This window comes from Loxodonta africana, chromosome 16, assembly GCF_030014295.1.
Source record: "Loxodonta africana isolate mLoxAfr1 chromosome 16, mLoxAfr1.hap2, whole genome shotgun sequence".
In the NCBI taxonomy this organism is placed as follows: Eukaryota; Metazoa; Chordata; class Mammalia; order Proboscidea; family Elephantidae; genus Loxodonta; species Loxodonta africana.
The window spans coordinates 84,039,921-84,061,885 of NC_087357.1; the positions used below are offsets into that span (position 1 = coordinate 84,039,921).

The 21,965-nt window shown below is 47.9% G+C and overlaps 1 protein-coding gene and 1 long non-coding RNA gene across 5 annotated transcripts in view; one reads left to right on the forward strand and one right to left on the reverse strand.

Annotated features, from left to right (window-relative positions):
* Positions 1-957: 957 nt before the first annotated feature.
* Positions 958-7,634, reverse strand: LOC135227952 (uncharacterized). 3 transcript variants are annotated; one of them, XR_010318154.1, is made up of 4 exons: positions 6,681-7,634; positions 4,151-4,244; positions 2,985-3,081; positions 958-2,529 (listed from the first exon to the last, which is right to left on the reverse strand). It is a non-coding gene; the product is annotated as an uncharacterized LOC135227952 (long non-coding RNA). The 3 variants fall into 3 exon arrangements; XR_010318153.1 differs by lacking the exon at positions 2,985-3,081 and having other exon boundaries at positions 961-2,529; positions 6,681-7,633; XR_010318155.1 differs by lacking the exons at positions 958-2,529; positions 2,985-3,081 and adding an exon at positions 3,091-3,606 and having other exon boundaries at positions 6,681-7,633.
* Positions 7,635-7,976: 342 nt separating this feature from the next.
* The window catches only part of ARHGAP22 (Rho GTPase activating protein 22), a 113,068-nt gene continuing 99,079 nt past the window's right edge, over positions 7,977-21,965 (forward strand). Inside the window, exon 1 of one of the 2 annotated variants that reach the window (XM_064269873.1) lies at positions 7,977-8,075. In XM_064269873.1, coding sequence (XP_064125943.1) covers positions 8,024-8,075 — 52 coding nt within the window. In that variant the 5' untranslated portion in view covers positions 7,977-8,023. The remainder of the gene's footprint in view (positions 8,076-21,965) is intronic. The other variant, XM_064269872.1, reaches the window with a different exon arrangement.

Genomic DNA, 21,965 nt, shown 5'->3' on the forward strand with positions numbered 1-21,965 from the left:
CCAAGCTCTTTGTTAGTGTCACAGTTAATCCTCACAGACCTTCGAGGTGTCCAGGTGAAGCACTGAGGTTCCCTCAGTTGGAAGTTGGAATTCAATTCAGAAAGCTTTGGCATCAGTTCTGGTCAAGGCAGAATGGTGGTAAAACGGTAGCTGGGGAGTCAAAACACCCCACCTGCCTGAACCCCAGTGTGGGAGCCCACCTGTTTCTTGTTCCCTTTCGGGCATGCAGCTGACTCCATTTCCCAGCCTCTCCTGCAGTGAGATGAGATCACATGACTATGTGGCTGTGGCTGGAGTGATGATGAAGGCTGCGGTCAGGACTAGCTCCTAAATGCCCTGGGAGATCCTCCCTGCTCCCTCTTCTTGCGTCTAGCAAGAAGCTGGGAGGATCCAGGGGAGGATCCAGGTCCTAGAAGGAGCCAGCCCTGAGTGACCGCATGGAGCAGAGCCCCCTCCCAGCTCCAATGCTGACCAACAAGAGATGGTGACCTGAGCAAGAAGACTCTTTATGGGGTGAAGCATTGAGGTTTTGGAGTCGTTTGTTACAGCTGCAAGTATAAATTGTTGTTAGCGGCCATCAGTCAGCCCTGTCTGATGATGACCCCACGCACGACAGAACAAAACACTGCCCGCTTCTACACCATTTCTCTAATCAGTTGTGTATCCAACCACTGGGATCTGTAGGGTTTTCATTGGCTGATTTTCAGCAGTAGATCACCAGGCCTTTCTTCCTAGTCTATATTAGTTTGGAAGCTCTGCTGAAACCTGTTCAGCATCGTAGCAACATGCAAACCTCCACTGACGGATGGTGGCTACACGTGAGGCGCATTGACCTGGAATCAAACCCAGTATCTGGCGTGGAAGGCAAGAATGATATGCCCAATTTCCTAATCCATGAAACGAGGTTATCAACACTCACTCTCAGGGTTGTCGTGTCAATGCCGCGTATACGGAAAACACCAAGCCCAGGGCTGGCCCACCGTGAAGACTCCCTTGGCGACTGGTCTGTCCCTGCACTGTCAGCAGCAGCGGTCATGGTGAGGAATCAGAGTACTAAGTACCTCCCTGGTCACAGTGCTGGGCCCCAGCTCAGAGGACCAGACACTTGGTGGGCCCCACCTGTGGGGGAAGGTCTCATATTCTGTGGCATGTCAGGTGCTGGGAGCCCCTCAAAGACCTGCAAGCCATATCAATGCAAATGCTTTGTAAAAGAAATTGTTGCTCCGACTTTACAGACACACCATCAGGGCTGTGTCTATAAGTGGAATGCTGAGCTGTGGGAGAGTGAGAGGTAAGAGTCACACTGGAAGCAGACACCTCCGGTCACATCCCCTCTCTTCCACTTACCAGCTGTGGGACCCTAGGTAAGTCCATAACCGTTCTGTGCCTCCATTTCCCATTCTGTAAAATGGAGATTATAATAGGGCTCTTGTGAGGATTAATGAGTTAACATATGTAGGATGCTCAGAACAGTGCTCAGCATACAGTAGGTGCTCAATACACCTTACTCTTCTTACTGAAGTACTGAAGCAGTATCCTCCTGCCTCCCACCTCCCTCTAGGGCATGGAAAGCCTGCGGCCTCCACAGCCAGGAAGTGCCCTGCCTCTCTGCTGCCCCGTCAGTCCACCAACTGGCCAGGGCCGGGCTGGGCCATGGCCTCTGGCCCTTTCCCAAGCTGCATTTCTCCTGGGGTGGGGGAGGGAAGAAAGAAAGAAAAGGTAGGACAGGGGTGGGGGTGAGACTTTGGAGGACAGGACAAAGGCCTTTGTAAAATCCCTCCCTGGGCAGTCCAGCCAAGTTCAATGGCTTCAGGCCACATGAACAGCAAGAAAAATGTGGCCCAGGAATTTCTCTGCAATGATTCCCCTTGTCTTTCTTTGTGGGAATTTGGAGCTGCAGACACACTCCTGCCATGAACAGTGTCCCACTTGCAGCCGAAGGCCCACTGACCCAAACTGGGGAACCCAGCTGGCCATGCCCTGCCGGGCCCAGACCAAAAACTGGAGCTGCCTGGGGTTAGCCCCGACTCATCATTAGTGCCCCTTGCAGTGCTGGGCCTAGCCTTTCTGGACCTCAGATTTCCCATAAAATGTGAAGAGTCCCTTCTAGTCCCAGGAAGTCTGTAACTTTGTGCACGTGTACATGTAGTGTGTACAAGCTGAACTTCTGCCCGACTCCTAACACAGATCAGAACTATGGTGAGAGGAAAGTAGTAGTCTGCTTTTCTCCCTAATATGTATTAGTGTTACCTTTTACTGCATAACAAACTACCCCAAAGCTTTGTGGCTTGAAATAACAAAATTTTTATTTATTTGCTCCCCGTTCTGCCATTTGGGACAGCTGGTCTCTGCTCTACGTGATATTGGCTGGGGCAGCTCAACTGGAGTTGGAGTGTCCACAGCCAGAGGCCTCCCTCATAGGCTGACAAGGACCTTAGTCTTCCATGTGGCCTCTTTCACTGAGGGGTGGGCCTCACACAGCATTGCAGTCTCAGGACGGTCCCACTTCTCAGCAAGGACTGGCTTTCCCTGGAAGACAAAAGCAGAAGCTGCCAAACTTTCTTAGATTTAGACTCAGAACCAGCCCAGGGTCACTCTGTCCCCTCGTGTGGGTGAAGGCAGGTCCCAGGCAGGGAGAGGACCACACAAGAGTGTGAGCACCCAGGTTAGCTCACTGCCGCCTCACCTTCAGCTTCTCTGAACTGCTGTACTGGGTCCTTGCATCTCCCACCTGGCTTAGGCCTTCTGCTCCTTAGCTTTTCCCCCTGCTCAACTCCCACTTTCAGGCCCGACTTCACTCTCTAGAGCCCATCCTTGGGCTCTGGCTCAGGTATTCAGCATGTTTAGTCATCATTTGATACACAAATGAATGAGTGAATGAATGAATGAATGAGATCATCATAGCCCCAAAGCTACACTTGTGACCAAGATGGTCTGTTCCCATTTCTGCCCTTCCCCTGAACTGCCCTGGGCTGAGCTCACACCTTGAGTTGGCACTGTGGGGATGCCTTGGGCACATCTGGAGAGGGGGCAATCCAGGCTCTTGCAGAGAGGGTCTATGAAGATGAGGCCCTGAGTATCCTAAAAAAATAAAAACCCTGCATGGCCTGGGGCATGTCTGGAACCAGCAGTGGCAGCCTTCCTAGGGACCAGCCCCATCTTCTCACTCTCAAACCTTGGGTCTCCCACAGGAATGGAGTAAAGCAGCAGGAGGTAGAGCACTGGGTGGGTGGGGGTAGCCTAGCCCCACAGAACCTTTCTCCAAAGCTGGCATCCAACCCTCCTCCCAGAGTCCATTGCACTCACTAGGATACCCACCCCTCATTCTAGGTCTGCTGTCCCAACTCAGGAAGAGGCCCCAGAGACCTCTACTCCCTGCCCCCGCCCCCGCCCCGGTCACTCGCCTGGAGTGCGGCAGTTAGAGCTCAGCTGGACCCAGGCAGTACTCAATGATCCTAACGTTTTGGCTTAATATATGAAAATTTGGGGTCATGATCAGTTTTGAAGGCAGAACAAGGTTCAGGGAGTTTGATTTTTCCGGCAAATTCCATGCTCACTATATGTTTTTCCATAGTGACTTCCATAGTGCAACTTATGACTCTAAGCCTAAATGGGGAAACATCCATTTATCCAATCATCTATGCACCCAACTATTCACCCACACTCCCCCCGCCCACCCATCCATCCATCTCTCCATCCACCCATCCATCCACCCGTCCACACATCCACCCGTCTACACACCCATCCATCCACCAGTCCACCCGTCCCCACATCCACCTGTCTACACACCCATCCGTCCACCTGTCTACACACCCATCCGTCCACCCATCTACACACCCATCCATCCACCCGTCTACACACCCATCCATCCACCCATCCATCCACCCGTCCACACATCCACCTGTCTACACACCCATCCATCCACCAGTCCACCCGTCCACACATCCACCCGTCTACACACCCATCCATCCACCCATCCATCCACCCGTCCACACATCCACCTGTCTACACACCCATCCATCCACCAGTCCACCCGTCCACACATCCACCCGTCTACACACCCATCCATCCACCTGTCTACACACCCATCCGTCCACCCGTCTACACACCCATGCATCCAACCATCCATCTTGTCTCTGCCACTTATCACCTTGTTGAACTTGGCAAGTCCTTTCACTTCCCCGAACTTTAGTTTCTTCCTCTGTAAATTGAATCTAATGGCATTTGCCTCATGGGGTTGTGTCCTGTGGTTTAAGTGAAACAATAACATTTGTGAATTTTCGGACACGTAGTAGGTAGCACATACCAAAAAAACCAAACCCGTTGCCGTCAAGTCGATTCCGACTCATAGTGACCCTACAGGACAGAGTAGAACTGCCCCCTAGAGTTTCCGAGGAGCACCTGGTGGATTCCAACTGCTGACCTTTTGTTAGCAGCCGTAGCTCTTAACCACTGTGCCACCAGGTACACATAGTGGATGTTATTTTCCTTTTCCCTTGAGGAATAATACACACAACAAGACAACTCAGAAGTACAATGTATAATCCAGAATCAGTGTGTGTGAAACCGGAGGCAATAATGCTCGAAGCTCTTGCTTAGCTTTTAGTCTGCTGAACTGTCCTGGGAGCTGATGTTTAAAGCCACTTTGAAAAGTCGAGTATTCCAAAATATGTTTGAATGGTTCAATGGGGACGCTGACCCTCTACAATAGGCTTGTTTGAAACTATCCTGCTTTGCTACTTCCTCTTGGAAAGATAAACAAGCAGCCTGCAATGGTTGCTGTGATGTTTTCTTTTAAATCTTGCTTTCCAAATGTAGGAGTTGGCCACTGGACAATCCCCTGGGGGCTCCCTCCCCGCAGATGCTCTCCTTGAATGCCAGGGAGCTCCAGCTTGGAATTCCTGGGGCCTCATTAAGCCTGCTGTGACTAAGTGATCTTGCCTGGTGCTAAAATGGTTTAAAATGACTTGGCAGCAACCAGAAGCCAGGTCCCTCTGTCTTTTCTCAGTCACTCTCTCTTTGCAACCTGCCTTCCCACCCCCCTACCCCCCCGCCCCCCCCCCACCCCCAGCCTGCGTGTCCTGCAGTAAAACAGCTTTCTGGATCTAGTGCAGGACAGCCCTCCTCTCTCTGGGAAGCCTCACCCCAGTCTTTTTGGAGGGTTGAAGGAGAGGGGGTCAGACATAGGCCCCACTGCTGTTAATCTCTCCTTTGAATGAAGACTTAGCTCCTGGGAAAGCCTCTTCTCTGCTCTAATTCATTCTTTCCTCACCCCCCCGCCCCCCCTTTTAACTCTTCTGCTGTGTGCTCAGGCAGCCTCTGCTGCTGGCTTGGCCCCACTGCCGCTCCGCCCTGGACTGCTGCTCTTCTCCCAAGATGGCATGGCCATGGGGAGGAAGGCAGAGGATCCTAGCCAATCCAGGGCCATCAGAGGCTGACCCACAGCCCTGCACCCGTGCTGACCAGGTTCTAGGAACCGGAGGTATAAGAAAGAACCTTATATTAAGAACCCCAGACGTTTGAAATAATTTCTTTCTATTGGTTGTTTACTTATCTTTAATTACATAATAATCCATGAATACACCTTTCTTTTAAGAAACTTAAGAGCATTATAAAAAGCTAAAGTCCCTTGACACCTCCTTTCAACCCATTCTTGTCTCCCATCCTCTCCCAAAAGGAAACCACGCTTGATGTCCTGTTTTCTTCCCATATGTCTTTTTAGGTCCGAGCACCTAGAACAGTGCCTGGCATAGAGTTAGCATTCAGGAAATACTTGTTGGATTTTTTACCCCAAGAGCCCAATGGGGCAGCTCTATTCTGTCCTGTAGGGTCGCTATGAGTCAGAATCAACTCCATGGCAGTGGGTTCGGGTTTTGGTTTTGATAACCCAAGAAATCCTGTGGAAATATGTGGGTGTGTGGTATAGGCCACAGGTGGTGGAGAGGGTTAAGTGCTCGGCTGCTGACTGAAAGATTTGTTGGTTTGAATCCACCCCGGGACCCCTGAGGTAGGGGGAGGGGAAAGCCTGGTGATCTGCTTCTGAAAAATCAGCCACTGAAAACCCTAGGGAGCACAGCTCTGCCCCAACACATGTGGGTCCACTGAAAACCCTACAGAGCATGGCTCTGCCCCAACACACGCGGGTCCACTGAAAACCCTACAGAGCATGGCTCTGCCCCGACACACACGGGTCCACTGAAAACCCTACAGAGCATGGCTCTGCCCCGACACACGCGGGTCCACTGGAAACCCTACAGAGCATGGCTCTGCCCCGACACACGTGGGTCCACTGAAAACCCTACAGAGCATGGCTCTGCCCTGACACACGCGGGTCCACTGAAAACCCTAGAGACAATGGCTCTGCCCCGACACACACGGGTCCACTGAAAACCCTAGAGAGGATGGCTCTGCCCCGACACACGCGGGTCCACTGAAAACCCTAGAGAGGATGGCTCTGCCCCGACACACACGGGTCCACTGAAAACCCTACGGAGCATGGCTCTGCCCCGACACACGCGGGTCGCCATGGGTCAGAATCAACTAGTTTGGTTTTAGTTTTACATCAGTGGCATCAATCTGTAAATCTCAGACATTCAGCTCAACTGCCTTCTTTTATATCGTATTACATTTTATTAAAACGCTGGTGTATATGACAGCTTTTTTTTTTTTTTTTTTTTTACCGATGAACATGGTGGTGGTTCCAATTCTTTGCAGTTAAAATGTCGCAATCAGTAGTCTTGTGCAGCTTCCCAGGCGTGTGAGCAAGCATTTCTGTAGGTGCACACTGAAAAAGGGAGCCCGGGGCGGGGCACGGTGCCAACAGTTAAGGAAGCTGCTGACTGAAAGGTGGGAGGTTCAAGTCCACCCAGAGGTGCCTTGGAAGAAGGGCGTGGTAATCCGCTCCTGAAAAATCACCGACCGAAAACCCGGCCGAGTAGTTCTCCTCTGACGTGGTCGCTCTGAGTCAGAATCATCTCGGCGGCAGCTGGAAATACTGAGAAATGGGCTTGCTTGGTGACAGTGTTAGTTTCGGTAAGTAGCTCCCTGTCACCTCCCAGCGCTTGCACCAAACCCTCGCAACAGCTGATGGTGACGGCTCACATTTATGGGGCATGTATCCCTTTATGTGTATAACTCATTTAATCCTCTCGGTGGTCCACTGAGGCCGTTCCTACTATCCTCGCCATTTCGTAGACGGGGAAACTGAGCACAGAACATTTAAATAACTTGATATTGTCAAACCTTTAATTTGTGAGAATTCGAAACGGTGTCATTTCCCTCACTTTTCAGGTGAGGAGGGAGTCTCAGAGGGAAGTGATTTGCCCACGGTCGTGCAGCCCCTAGGGAGCCCAGCCTGGGCAAACACCCTTTACCTGCTACTCAGAGTTCAGGTGAGCTGAAGAGCATACCTGGAGCACACCCTCATAGGGTGACTGCTCAGAAGATGGTGCTGGGGACGGTGGGGCCCCTCCGGTCCACAGCGAAGCCCCCTCTTCCTCCCTGTCTGAGCAGAGGGGCCGCCGTCGCCACCCCCTCCGGCGTCACGGGCCCCCGGGGGCTCCCGGGGGTTCTCGGGGGCTCCAGGAGCCGGAGGAGGGAGACGGGTGGCGGCGCCGGCTCGACAGAGCCCCCTGGCGGCCGCCCGGCGAGCGCGCAGCTTTGCGCCCTGCGAGAGTAACGGGCCGCGGGCGGGGAGGGCGCCCGGAGGGCCGGGACCCGCGCGGGGCCGCCCCGGCGCGCGGAGATAAAAGCGATCTGCGCGTTCTCCAGTTGATTAGCAGGGTCTGCCCAGCCGCGGGATGCCTGCGGCTCGGGGCCTGGAGGGAGCGGGGCCGTCCGTCTCGCCGGGGACCTGAGGGCGAGGGACCCGCGGACAGGCTGCCCGTGGGCGCAGTGCGCGCGCCGCGCCCCGCTTGGCCCTGCGCGCGGGCCCGACCTCGGCCACCCGCCCGGGGGTGTCGGCAGGCACCGTCGGGGAGCGCAGCGGAGCATCCGAGCCGCCGGCGGCGGGCTTCGCGGGGCCATGGGGCTGTGCTGCTGCAAGGACTGGCGGGGACACCTGCGAGCGCCCAAGGGTGAGTCCGGTGCGCACGTGCGCCGCGCGGCTCGAGACTCTGCGCGGGCTCGGGGTGCGCCCCTCGGCCGCTTCCTGACCGTGTTGGGGCGGCCGGCCAGCCTCGGGACGTAGCGGGTAGCTCCCCGGCACCTGCCGTAACTTCGGAAGAGGCTCCGGCGCGGCTGGTCCTGTTCAGAGGCTCCGAACCTGGGAGTGGGCGCCGCCGCAGGCTCGAGGCGCGGAGTGAGCGTCCGGGGGGCTCCTCTCCCTTGAGCCTGGCCGGGGTCGGGCCCGGGTGGAGAGGGGAGAAGGGAGGGTGAGCGTCCACCGTCCGGGCTCGGGAGCGGGTCCCGGGCGCCCACCCCCCGGCCGGCGCGGCACAGCTGCCCGGCCCCGCAGGTCCTCCGCAGAAGGAGCGGGTCGGAGCCCGCCGCCGCCTCTGCGGCTTAACCGCCGGGAGACGGGCCGTTCATTCTCCTCGCCCCCTCCTGTCACACTTGGACCGCGGGGCCGGGACTTAGAGTTTTCCAAAAGTCGCGGCAGAACCTGCGAGGGGAGCTGCTTGTGGAATGCAGCAGGCTTGGAGAGGGCCCAAGCCGAGAAATATGCTTAGGACGTTGGCGGCTCTGCGGGCGGCTTTTAAAGCCCGGCCTCCTTCGAGCAGTGGCTCTTCCGACTTAACCCTTGACTCACCGAAACGGTTTTTATCGACTGTCGAAAACATAGTGGCGAGTCCCTTTGACTGCAGCATGTCCCAAACTCGCCAGATGCCAACATTCACCTGCCACACTTGCCAAACATGCAGGCTCCTGGGCCCCGATTCTGACCTGTGGAATCAGGCTGTGGGACAGGGCTGGGAAGCTGTGTTTTTAAGGCGCTCCCCTGAGTGGTTCCTTTGACCAAGTAAATTGGGAAGCCCCTCCTGTAAGCCATAATGTCAGCGCTGGCTTTACCAGAAATGGTGCCAGGCCCCTGTTTCTCTGAAAAGTATGTTCTGGGTCCAAGATGTAGAAAAGGTATGGGTGGCCGTGAAGCAGCGTGAAGGGCTCTTGTCCGGTGATAACAAGGCCACACATGTGCAGATTTTTTTCACAAAGGATTTGAGGTCGCTTTACATAATAATTAAACACAAAAAAGCTAGACAAGGCAATACGCTAAAGCAGAAGGCATAGAAGGAAGAAAAAAGAAAAAAAAAGAGGGGGGAAAAAAACCCGGTTGCCATCAAGTGAATTCCGATTCCTGGCAACCCGTCAGCGCTCTGTGTGCAGAGAACCGCACTCCACAAGGCTTTCAAGGCCGTGATCTTTTGGAAGCACATTTCCAGGCCTTTCTTTTGAGGCACTTCTGGGTGGGTTCAAGCCCTTTGGTTATTAGTTGAGTGCTTAACTGCACCACCCAGGGACTTCCATATAATAATATTAAGAATGAAAAAAAAACTAAGCAGGAGCTTACATTAAAGCAGGAGGCATAGAAAGAAGGAAGAATGTTCTTGTTGTTTGGTGCCCTTGAGTCGGTTCCTACTCACAGCGACCATACCTACCCCAGAATGAAACACTGCTCAGTCCTGCACCATGCCCACGATCGTTGAGCCCATTGTTGCAGCCACTGTGTCAGTTCATCTCATTGAGGATCTTCCTCTTCTTCCCTGACCCTGTACTTCACCAAGCATGATGTCCTTTTCCAGGGACTGATCCCTGCTGACAACATGTCCAAAGTATATGTAAGACGTAGTCTCGCCATCCTTGCTTCTAAGGAGCATTCAGATTGTGCTTTCAAGACATATTTGTTCGTTCTTTTGGCAGTCCATGGTATATTCAATATTCTTCACCAACACCACAATTCAAAGGTGTCAGTTCTTCAGTCTTCCTTATTCATTGTCCAGCTTTCCATGCATATGGGACAACTGAAAATACTATGGCTTGGGTCAGGGGCAACTTGGTTTTCAAGGTGACATCTTTGCTCTTCAACACTTTAAAGAGGCCTTTTGCAGCAGATTTGCCCAATACAATGCATCTTTTGATTTCTTGACTGCTGCTTCCATTCAGGTGTTGATTGTGGATCCAAGTAAAATGAAATCCTTGGCCACCTCAATCTTTCCTCCATTTATCATGATGTTGCTCATTGGTCCAGTTGTGAGGATTTTGGTTTTCTTTATGTTGAGGTATAATCCATACTGAAAGCTGTGGTCTTTGATCTTCATTAGTAAATGTTTCAAGTCCTCTTCACTTTCAGCAAGCAAAGTTGTGTCATCTGCATAATACAGGTTGTTAATGAGTTTTCCTCCAATCTTGATGCCCTATTCTTCTTCATGTAGTCCAGCTTCTCAGATTATCTGCCAACATACAGATTGAATAGGTATAATGGAAGAATACAACCCTGAAGCACATCTTTCCTGACTTTAAACCATGCAGTATCCCCCTGTTCTGTCTAAACAACTGCTTCTTGATCTATGTACAGGTTCCTTATGAGCACAATTAAGTGTTCTAGAATTCCTGGTCTTCGCAATGTTATCCATAATTTGTTATGATCCACGCAGTTGAATGCCTTTGCATAGTCCATAAAACACAGGTAAACATCTTTCTAGTATTCTTTGCTTTCAGCCAGGATCCATCTGACATCAGCAATGATATCCCTGATTCCACATCCCCTTTGAATCAGGCCTGAATTTCTGGCAGTTCCCTGATGATACACTGCTGCAGCCGCTTTTGAATGATCTTCAGGAAAATTTTGCATGCATGTGATATTAATAATATTGTTCGATAATTTCTGAATTTGGTTGAATCACATTTCTTGGGGATGGGCATAAATATGGATCTCTTCCAGTAAGTTGGCCCGGTAGCTGTCTTTCAAATTTCTTGGTGTAGATGAGTGAGCGCTTCCAGGGCTTCATCTATTTGTTGAAACATCTCAATTGATATTCCGTCAGTTCCTGGAGCCTTGTTTTTCGCCAATGCCTTCAGAGCAGCTTGGACTTCTTCCTTCAGTACCATCGGTGCCTGATCATATGCCACCTCTTGAAATGGTTGAATGCTGACCAATTCTTTTTGGTACAATGACTCTGTGCATTCCTTCCATCTTCTTTTGATGCGTCCGGTGTCGTTTAATATTTCCCCCCCATAGAATCCTTCACTATTGCGACTTGAGGTTTGAATTTTTTCTTCATTTCTTTCAGCTCAAGCCGAGCGTGCTCTTCCCTTTTGGCTTTCTATCTCCAGCTCTTTGCACATGTCATAATAGGACTTTACTTTGTCTTCTCAAGCTGCCCTTTGAAATCTTCTGTTCAGTTCTTTTACTTCATCATTTCTTCCTTTTGCTTTAGCTGCTCGACGTTCAAGAACAAGTTTCAGAGTCTCTTCCGACATCCATTTTGGTCTTTTCTTTCTTTCTTGTCTTTTCAGTGACCTCTCACTTTCTTCATGTGTGATATCCTTGATGTCATTCCACAACTCACCTGGTCTTCGGTCATTAGTGTTAAACGAATCAAACCTGTTCTTGAGATGGTTTCTAAATTCAGGTGGGATATATTTAAGGTCATACTTTGGCTCTTGTGGACTTGTTCTAACTTTCTTCAGTTTCATCTTGAAGTTGCATATGAGCAATTGGTGGTCTGTTCCACCTTCGGCCCCTGGCCTTATTTTGACTGATGATGAGCTTTTCCATCGTCTTTTTCCACAGATGTAGTCGATTTGATTCCTGTGTGTTCCATCAGGCAAGGTCCATGTGTATAGTTGCTGTTTACGTTCGTGAAAAACGGTATTTGCAATGAAGAAGTCATTGGTCTTGCAAAATTCTATCATTCGATCTCCGGCATTCTTTCTATCACCAAGGCCATATTTTCCAACTACTGATCCTTCTTCTTTGTTTCCAACTTTCACGTTCCAATCGCCAGTAATTATCAATGCGTCTTGATTGCATGTTCGATCAATTTCAGACTGCAGCAGCTGATAAAAATCTTCTATTTCTTCATCTTTGGCCCTAGTGGTTGGTGCATAAATTTGAGTAATAGTTGTATTAACTGGTCTTCCTTGTAGGCGTATGGATATTATCCTGTCATTTATAGTGTTGTATTTCAGGATAGATCTTGAAATGTTCTTTCTGATGATGAATGCAACACCATTCCTCTTCAAGTTGTCATTCTTGGTGTAGTAGACTATATGATTGTCTGATTCAAAATGTCCAATGCCAGTCCATTTCAGCTCACTAATGCCTAGGATATTGATGTTTATGCATTCCATTTTCAATTTTGACAATTTCCAATTTTCCTAGATTCATACATTCCAGGTTCCGATTATTAATGGATATTTGCAGCTGTTTCTTCTCATTTTGAGTCATGCCACATCAGCACATGAAGGTTCCAAAAGCTTGACTCCATCCATGTCCTTAAGGTTGAGTCTACTTTGAGGAGGCAGCTCTTCCCCGGTCATCTTCTGAGTGCCTTCCAACCTGGGGGCTCATCTTCCAGCACTATGTCAGACAGTGTTCTGCTGCTATTCATAAGGTTTTCACCAGCTAATTCTTTTCAGATGTAGACTGCCGGGTCCTTCCTTGTCCGTCTTAGTCTGGAAGCTCAGCTGAAACGTGTCCACCACGGGTGACCCTGCTGGTGTCTGAACACTGGTGGCATGGTTTCCAGCATCACAGCAACACACAAGCCCCCACAGTATGACAAACTGATAGACACATGAAGGAAAATAGAGCCCAATTAATCCACCACAAGGTAGCATTTGTGATTGAGCTTCTTCTCATCTGAAATCAAATGGGAACTGTGAATAGCCACATGGTTCTCATTGTCCCAAAGCAGCGGTTTTCTTAGCTTTTGTTTAAAAAAGGAAAAAAAAAATTTTTGCTTGTGGGCTTCTCTTTTGTAGAGTGGAAACTGAGAAAGATAGTGTCTGCAGTGCTCTGCAGTCAGGGCAGTAACAGGACTCAGAGGGCAAGGGCTTGTTGCATCCTCACCGAAGGCAAAACACAGCCCCAAATCAGAGGGAAAGGGTTTCAGTGGGAAGAACAGGAGTAGAGAGAGCACTTTGGTCTTTCCTGACCCCTCCTCAGTAAACGTGGCAGTGGTGGAGCCCGCGCCCCAGGCAAGGTTGGATTTACAAGGCGTTAGTTTGGGAAGGTACATGTTGGTGGTGGTGGTAGCTGCCTTGAGTTATCCGGTCCTATGCCAACCCCATGACTGACTGGGAATTGAACTGTTAGGATACATAAGGTTTCCACTGGCAGATTTTCACAAGTAGACTGCCAGGTCTTTTTTCCTAGTCTATCTTAGTCTGGAAGCTCCACTGAAACCTCTTCACGAAAGCCTCTTCTGATGGATGAGTGGTGGCTGTGTGTGAGGTGCGTTCGCCAAGAATCAAACCTGGGCCTCTAGCATGGAAGGCAAGAATTCTACCACTGGATTCAATACCCCCATTTTTCTAAACTCATCCAGCAGTCTTAGAAGGGAGCCAAGGGCATGTCCTTCCTTGGGCTTGTCTTCTAGGCTGTGAACCCCCAGGGCCAGCTGGCTGGCTACACCAATCCTGGTGTAGGAGAGTTGCCCAGCTTACCTCCACCCTCCACCCTGAGAGCAGCTGGCCTCAGTCTGAAGCGCAGATAAGTCCTGCAGCCCATGGGAATTAGCAAAGCTGAGCAAGCCTGGGGCAAGAGGGGTTGGCGAGCACTATGGTATCAGGCAGGAAGAAGAGGACCAGTGCAGCTGGGTCTTCTGTGTATTCAAGCGAAGGCAGACATTTGGTTTTTTAATATAAAATCTCCATATGTTTAAATGTTGTCAACCAGTTTAAGCCCATGTGCCCAACGTGGCTAGGTGGTAGACAGTTTGAACCAGTGTTCAAAGTGAGTTCTGCAATAAATAGGAGGAGGAGTTTCTTGGTCAAATAACCTTAGAAGTTATGAGTTATCAAATTTTGGAAGGCTTTTCACTACAAGACTTCTCAGCACCTTTACCTTCTCGGTGCAGTTGTGTATCTCCAAGAGTGTGATGAATTGCAGGCTCAGTCTCCAAACCTTGGCCTGGGTGGGGAGCCTACTTTTCGTAAAACGTATCAGGCACCAGATCTTTGGACACACTTTGAAGTTTACTGCTTTAAGCATTAATTAAACTGATTGAGTTGCCACAGCAGTGACACAGTACTTCTGTTCCCAAGGGGGTGTGTGTGTCTCTGTCTGTGTGTGTGTTTTAGAACAGGTCAAAGGAGAGTCCATTATTCATTGGTATAATTTACATTTTCCTAAGGCAAGAGCTGTTCTTATCAATTTTATTATTGGCTATTTCTGAATCAACACTTTTACAACAGAGTATTTGACCACATTGTCCCTGTTTTAAGAGTGTACTGGAGAAAGTAGAAAAGCTCAAATAATAAACCTGTAATCCCATACTGAGCATAGCAAATGTATGTCCAGCATCCGAGTCCCCTTGGCCCTCCTCGCTGTCCCCATCCAAAGCCTGCCCTTTATGCAGAGCTGCAGGGGGGCAGTGTGGACCTGGGAAGGGATTGCTACCAGCAGGGTGTGTTTGGGAAATCATATGCTGGATTGATCACATATCATGTGCGAGGCAACGTTGCCAGTGGAGCAGTTGTGGGTCCCAGGTGCCTAGGAGCCTGAGGTCAGTGAGCAGGGGCCAATTGGCAGAGGGGGATTTCAGACTGGAGGGCAGAGGGCAGTGTCCTGGCTCTGAACTCTGAAGACACCCATCTGATTTCTTTGTTTCTGGGGGATGTTTCCGGTGCTTTGCTGTTCAGTGTTCTGTGGGGGGGTCTGCTGGCAGCTTCATTTTCTTTAACTTTGCATTGCTGCCAAAGACTGAGACTTGGAGTAAGAAGCGTGGCACATGAGCAGAGCGTTAAGTCACTTGTTGAAGGCCCGAGAGGGGACAAGGACAGACTGTTTGGTCTCTAAGACCCTCCATGTGCACCCACTCCTGCTGCCACATCTTCCCCACGTGCCTCTGGCACTCTCCTGCCCTCCCTCGTCCTTCCTTCTGGCCTCAGGGTCAGAAGGAGCCTGCTCTGCCTTCGGGATCTTACCCACTGTCATGCTCCCCCACACCCTTCCCTTCCCTTCTGCGGACCCCTCCTTTCAGCCCACGCACCAGCCTTGCTCCTGCCTCTTACACACCTGGGCCCTCAGAGCAGCTGACAGCGATGTCCTGCAGCCTCTCAGTGCCACCTCCTGGCTGCTAGGGCCTGCACCTGCGTGTTGTCCTCCCCTCCACTTGGCCAGCTCTTCTTCCCGCCCCTTCCCTCACAATGCATGAAGTGTTGCTGTGAACTTGGCTTCACATTCAGAGCCCTCTACCATTCTCCCCAGTCCTCTCTCCTAGTGCCTGGAAGACTACAGCCACACTGAGTAAATGACTTCCCAATCCCCTCCGTCCCCACATCCCACCTCTTAAGTGCTCACTCCAGCCTACCAATCTGGAACTCCTTCCCAGACTTTGGTGGGGGTACCGGGCTCTGAATGTCCTGTTATCCTCTAGCTCAAGATTGTCTCTCATTTCCCACAGCCAGGAGGCTGTCCGCTCCACTAGCCCACCAGGGGCAGTGTCCCTATACCTACATCTCACGCTATTGCTGGATATATCATCTTCACTGTCGCAGCCTCCTTCTTCCTAATCCACTTCCCAGCTCCAATTGTGCTATGTCCCTCTGCAAACTCCACCTCGGCTCCACAGTGCCCACAGAAGAGCCCCAACTCCTAAGCCTTCCTGGCGTATGTGTCCTGAACAGCCCCTCCGGCCTCCCTTCCACCCACACACCTGGGTCCCTCTCTGGTTCCCGCACACACCACACCCTTCTTGACTTTCCAAGGGCCAAGTTGCCCCTCTTGTGCAGACGGGCCCCGATCAGATGGTCTGCCTCTAAGGGTCCGCTCTGAGCCCCTGGCCCACCGGGCTTAGTTTATTTCATCTTCTCTAGTGCTGTGATCAGTCAGGGTCTGTTGCACTTGGCTGTAGGTCATCTCGTTACCTCTGTGATCCAGAACCACACCTGGCACAGAGTCCGAGCCCACTGAGCAGTGTGGCGAGCAGATGAAGGCAATGGCTGTTTCCACCCTTCTGGGCAGGCCCAGCCCACTGGTATTTCCCATACACCCCAGGGAACCCTGTGGCAGCCCACACTGGGTTATCAGTCTGCTATAATTTCAATGAACCAACTTTTGGTTTCATTGATTTTCTCTATTTTTCTAGTCTCCATTTTGTTTATTTCTGCTCTAATCTTAATTATTTCCTTCTGTTTGACTTCAGTTCTCTCTTCTAGTTTCTTAGAATGTGAGATTAAGTTATTGAGTTAAGCTCGTCCTTCTTCTGTAGTATTTTACTGCTGTAAATTTCCCTCTGAGCACTGTTGTAGCTGCATTCCATAGGTTTTAATATGTTGTGTTTTCTTTTTCATTCATCTCCGAGTATTTTCTAATTTTTCTTATTATTTCTTCTTTGACTCATTAGTTATTTCACACATTTGTGAATTTCCAAAATTTCCTTCTCACTGATTTCTAAGTTCATTCCACTGTGGTTGGAGAACATCCATTCATGCTTTGTTTTATTTCTTTTTTTTCAATTTGAGGCTTGTTTTTTGGCTTAGCATGTGGCCTCTTCTGGAAAATGCTCCGTGTACCTTGGATAAGAACATGCATTCTGCTGCTGTTGGATAGAAATGTTCTATCGATATCTGTTAGGTCCGGTTGCTTTGTAATATTGTTGAAGTCTTCTATTTCCTTGTTGATCAATGTTCTGACTGCTTGTTCTAGCCATTATTGAAAATAGGGTATTGGTGTCTCCAGATATTATTGTAGAGGTGTCTATTTCTTATTCAGTCTGTCCATTTTTATTGCATGAATTTTGGGGCTCTATTTTACTTCATATATTTTTATAATTGTCATATTTTTTTGCTGAACTGACCTTTTCATTGTTTTTAAAATATTCCTCTTTGTTCCAAGTAACAACTTTTATTTTAAAGTCTGTTATGTCTGATATTAGTATAGCCAATCCAGCTCGCTTTGGGGTACAGTTTGCTTAGTGTTTACCTTTTTCCATTCTTTTACTTTTAACCTGTTTGCTACTTTGAATCTAAATTATGTCTCTTGTAGATAGTATATAGTCTGATCATTTTTTAAAATCCAGTTTTTTAATCTCTGATTTTCGATTGGAGTATTTAATCCATTTACCTTTAATGTAATCATTCATACGGTAAGATTTATGTATGCCATTTTGCTGCTTTTTTTCTTATGTCTTTTTTTTTTCTTGATTCTTCTGTTAATGCCTTCTTTTGTGTTAAATAGTGTAACATTTTAATTCCTTTATTGTTTCTTTACAGTATTTTTGAGTTATTTTCTTAGTGGTTGCCCTGGGGAATACAGTTAGCCTTTGAATTTAAAAGTCTAATTCAGGTTAATATTACCTTTGTTTCAATAATATGCAGAAACTTTGTTCCAATATAGCTCTGTTCTCTCTCTCTTTTTTGAGCTATTATTGTCCTACTAATTATAGATTGTAAACTCATTAACAGTTTTATAGTTATTGCTTCATGCAGTTGTCTAAACTTGATAGAAGAAAATAGCTATAATGATAAATTTATACTGCCATTTATATTTGCTTATGTAATTATCTTTGTTGGCACTCTTTATGTCTAGTTACCATTTAGTGTCCGTTCATTTCACCTGAAGGCCTCCCATTAGGATTTTTTGTAAGTCAGGTCCACTAGTGATGAATTTTCTCAGTTTGTATCCAGGAATATCTTAATTTCTCTATTGTTTTTTGAAGGGTAGTTTTGCCAGATGTAGAAGTCTTGGTTAATAGTCTTTTTCTTCCTTCATTTTGAAAATGTCATCCTACTGCTTTTTGGCTTCCATCGTATAGTCTAGTGTCTGAATTAATCTAGATTCCTGAGCAATAAGAATCAGAATCAGCTCAAAGCTGGTTCGTATGAGGTGGAGGTGAGACATACGTCTACTCACCAACTTTTTCACTCTTTCTGAGAGCAGCCGTTATCCCCATAGCACTCTCTACTTCTCTGCTGGGTTTGGTAATTCATTTCAGTGACCACACAGAACTCCCAGACCATACTCACACTTATGTGGTTTATTAGGGAAATAACATGCTAGAGCTCGGGATCAGGATCAACTTGGAAGTAACAGGAACAACTCAGGAGACAGGATGCGGTTTGTCAATCAGGACGGCTTCCAATCAAGACAGTTGTCTCAGCTGCTCTTGGTGGTACAGGCAGGCAGACCAGACCACCCTTGTTGGCCATGACATTCTTGGCCGTTGTGCCGCTGGGCCTCTCCCCAGGTCCTTCTGCCACTGGGCATCTCTAGGTCTCTGGCACAGGGTAGGCCTCTACCGTGCTCAGGCAAGTTGTTACAGCTATTTTAGCTCTGCTGACAAGTGCCCAGAAGCACCCAGCTCTACTGGCTAGCCTCCTGCCCAAAGACTCTCAACTTCCTTTCTCCATGGGCCAGCAAGCCCACTGCAGCCACCTATCTCTGTGAGCTGGCAAGCCCACCACAGCTGTCCCTGTCTCGCTTTCTCTCTCTCTCTCTCTATGGGCCAACCAGCCCACCGTCTCTTCATCTTCAATGTTACAGCTCTTTCTTCAAAGTCTAGGATGTTCTCAACGCAGAGACCCCAAGTCCAAAGGACATGCTCTGTTCCAGACTCTTCTTGATTGTAGTGAGTTTTGCCCTGAACCTCTGTGGCAAAATTGACCAATCCCCACAAGTCTCTCAATCCTGTTGGGTGGTTTTACGCACCACCGTTTGCACAGAAAATCGACCAGTCCCTGCAAGGTGTGTAAAACAGACCAATAACAGGGAAGACTCTGACCCAACGAATCATTTTTGGCAGAATTATAAACCCAAGACCACAAAGACCATATATAAGAGAAACCCATTGCACCACACATTGTTTCTGATGAGAAACCAGCTGTTATTCTTCCTGAGCATTCCTTTTATGTGATGAGTCATTTTTTCTTCTGATTCAAAATTCTCCGTCTTTGACATTCAACAGTTAAATTATGATGTGTTTAGATGTGGATCACTTTGAAGTTTATCATACTTGGTGTTCCTCAAGCTCCTCTGATGTGGAATATTTTTCAATGAGCTTGGGAAGTTTTCAGCTACTGTTCCTCCCAGTATCCTACCTGCCCTTTTCTCTTCCTCATATCTTTCTGGGATTCTCATTATGTGTGTGTTTATACACTTGATGGTGTACCATAATTCTCTAACACTCTGTTCATTTCTTCTTCATTCTTTTTTTCTTTCTGCTCCTCAGATTGGGAATTTCAATTGACCTGTCTCCAAGTTCAGATCTGCAAGCTCAGATCTGCTCTTGAGCCCCTGTAGTGAATTTTTTTATTTCAGGTATTATGCTTTTAAACATCAGAATTTTTAATTGGTACTTTTTATAATTTCTATTGATAGTCTCAATTTGGTAAGACGTCATTGTCATATTTTCCTTTAATTCTTCAGACATGGTTTTGTTTAGTTCTTTGAACACATTTATGATAACCGATTGGAAGTTTAGTAAGTCCAGCAACTGGGTCCCCTCAAAAACAGTTTCTATTGACTACTTTTTTTCCTGTATATGTGCCATACTTTCCTGATTTTTTTTTTTTGTGTGTGTGTTTTGTCATTTTTTGTTGAAAACTGGACATTGTCAATAATATGGCAACTCTGGAAATCAAAGTCACCTCTTCTTCCCAGGGTTCGTTGTTGTAGTTGTTGTTGTTGCTGCTGCTGCTATTTGTTTAGGGTTAGCATGTCTGCAAGTGACCTGGACGGTGCTAGGGTGTGTCATATCCCTGTGTTTCACGTCTCATTAGTAAATGGCATATGCACCACAACCTCGGAGCATTTGTTGTTTTCTGTTTTTCCTAATCAGTGCCATTTTTGCGGTGGAGAGATGGTATCTCATTGTAGTTTTGATTTGTCTCTCTCTAATGGCTAATGATAGTGAGCATCTTTTCATGTGTTTATTGACTTCTTGATCGTCCTCTTTGGTGAAGTGTCTGTTCACGTCCTTTGCCCATTTTTTAAATATTTTTTATTGTTATTTATGTAAAAGATTACAAATCAAGTCAGTCTCTCACACAAAAACCCATATACACCTTACTACACACTCACAATTACTCTCCCCCTAATGAGATGGCCCGCTCTCTCCCTCTACTCTCTCTTTTCGTGTCCATTTCACCTGCTTCTAACCCCCTCCACCCTCTCATCTCCCCTCCAGGCAGGAGATGCCAACATAGTCTCAAGTGTCCACGTGATCCAAGAAGCTCACTCCTCACCAGGATCCCTATCCAACAAATTGTCCAGTCCAATCCCTGTCTGAAGAGTTGGCTTCAGGAATGGTTCTTGTCCTGGGCCAACAGAAGGTCTGGGGGCCATGACCACTGGGGTCCTTCTAGTCTCGTCAGACCATTAAGTCTGGTCTTATGAGAATTTGAGGTCTGCACCCCACTGCTTTCCTCCTCCCTCAGGGATTCTCTGTTGTGTTCCCTATCAGGGCAGTCATCGGTTGTAGCTGGGCACCATCTAGTTCTTCTGGCCTCAGGATAATGTAGTCTCTGGTTCATGTGGCCCTTTCTGTCTCTTGGGCTTGGAATCGCCTTGTATCCTTGGTGTTCTTCATTCTCCTTTGATCCAGGTGGATTGAGACCAATTGATGCATCTTAGCTGGCTGCTTGCTAGCATTTAAGACCCCAGACGCCACTCTTCGAAGTGGGATGCAGAATGTTTTCTTAATAGATTTTATTATGCCAATTGACTTGGATGTCCCCTGAAACCATGGTCCCCAGACCCCTGCCCCTGCTACGCTGGCCTTCATTCAGTTTATTCAGGAAACTTCTTTGCTTTTGGTTTAGCCCAATTATGCTGACCTCCCCTGTATTTTGTGCTGTCTTTCCCTTCATCTAAAGTAGTTCTTATCTGTTACATAATTAATGAATGCCCCTCTCCCACCGTCCCTCCCTCCCCCCCATAACCACAAAAGAATATTTTCATCTCAGTTTAAACTATTTCTCAAGTTCTTATAATATTTCTCTAATATTGGTCTTATACAATATTTGCCCTTTTGCAACTGACTAATTTCACTCAGCATAATGCCTTCCAGGTTCCTCCATGTTATGAAATGTTTCACAGATTCCTCCCTGTTCTTTATGGATGCATAGTATTCCATGGTGTGAATATACCATAATTTATTTATCCATTCATCCATTGATGTGCACCTTGGTTGCTTCCATCTTTTTGCTATTGTAAATAGTGCTGCAATAAACGTGGGTCTGCGAATATCGGTTCGTGTAAAGGCTCTTATTTCTCTAGGATATATTCCAAGGAGTGGGATTGCTGGATCGTATGGTAGTTCTATTTCTAGCTTTTTAAGGACGTGCCAAATCGATTTCCAAAGTGGTTGTACCATTTTACATTCCCACTAGCAGTGTATAAGTGTTCCAGTCTCTCCACAGCCTCTCCAACATTTATTCCTCTGTGTTTTTTTGGATTAATGCCAGCCTTGTTGGAGTGAGATGAAATCTCATTGTAGTTTTGATCTGCATTTCTCTAATGGCTCATGATCGTGAACATTTCCTCATATATCTGTTAGGTACCTGAATGTCTTCTTTAGTTAAGTGTCTATTCATATCTTTTGCCCATTTTTTAATTGGGTTCTTTGTCTTTTTGCAGTTGAGTTTTTGCAGTATCATGTAGATTTTAGAGATCAGGTGCTGATCAGAAATGTCATAGCTAAAAAGTTTTTCCCAGTCTGTAGGTAGTCTTTTTACTCTTTTGGTGAAGTCTTTGGATGAGCATAGGTGTTTGATTTTTAGGAGCTCCCAGTTATCTAGTTTTTCTTCTACATTCTTTATAATGTTTTGTGTACTGTTTATGCCATGTATTAGGGCTCCTA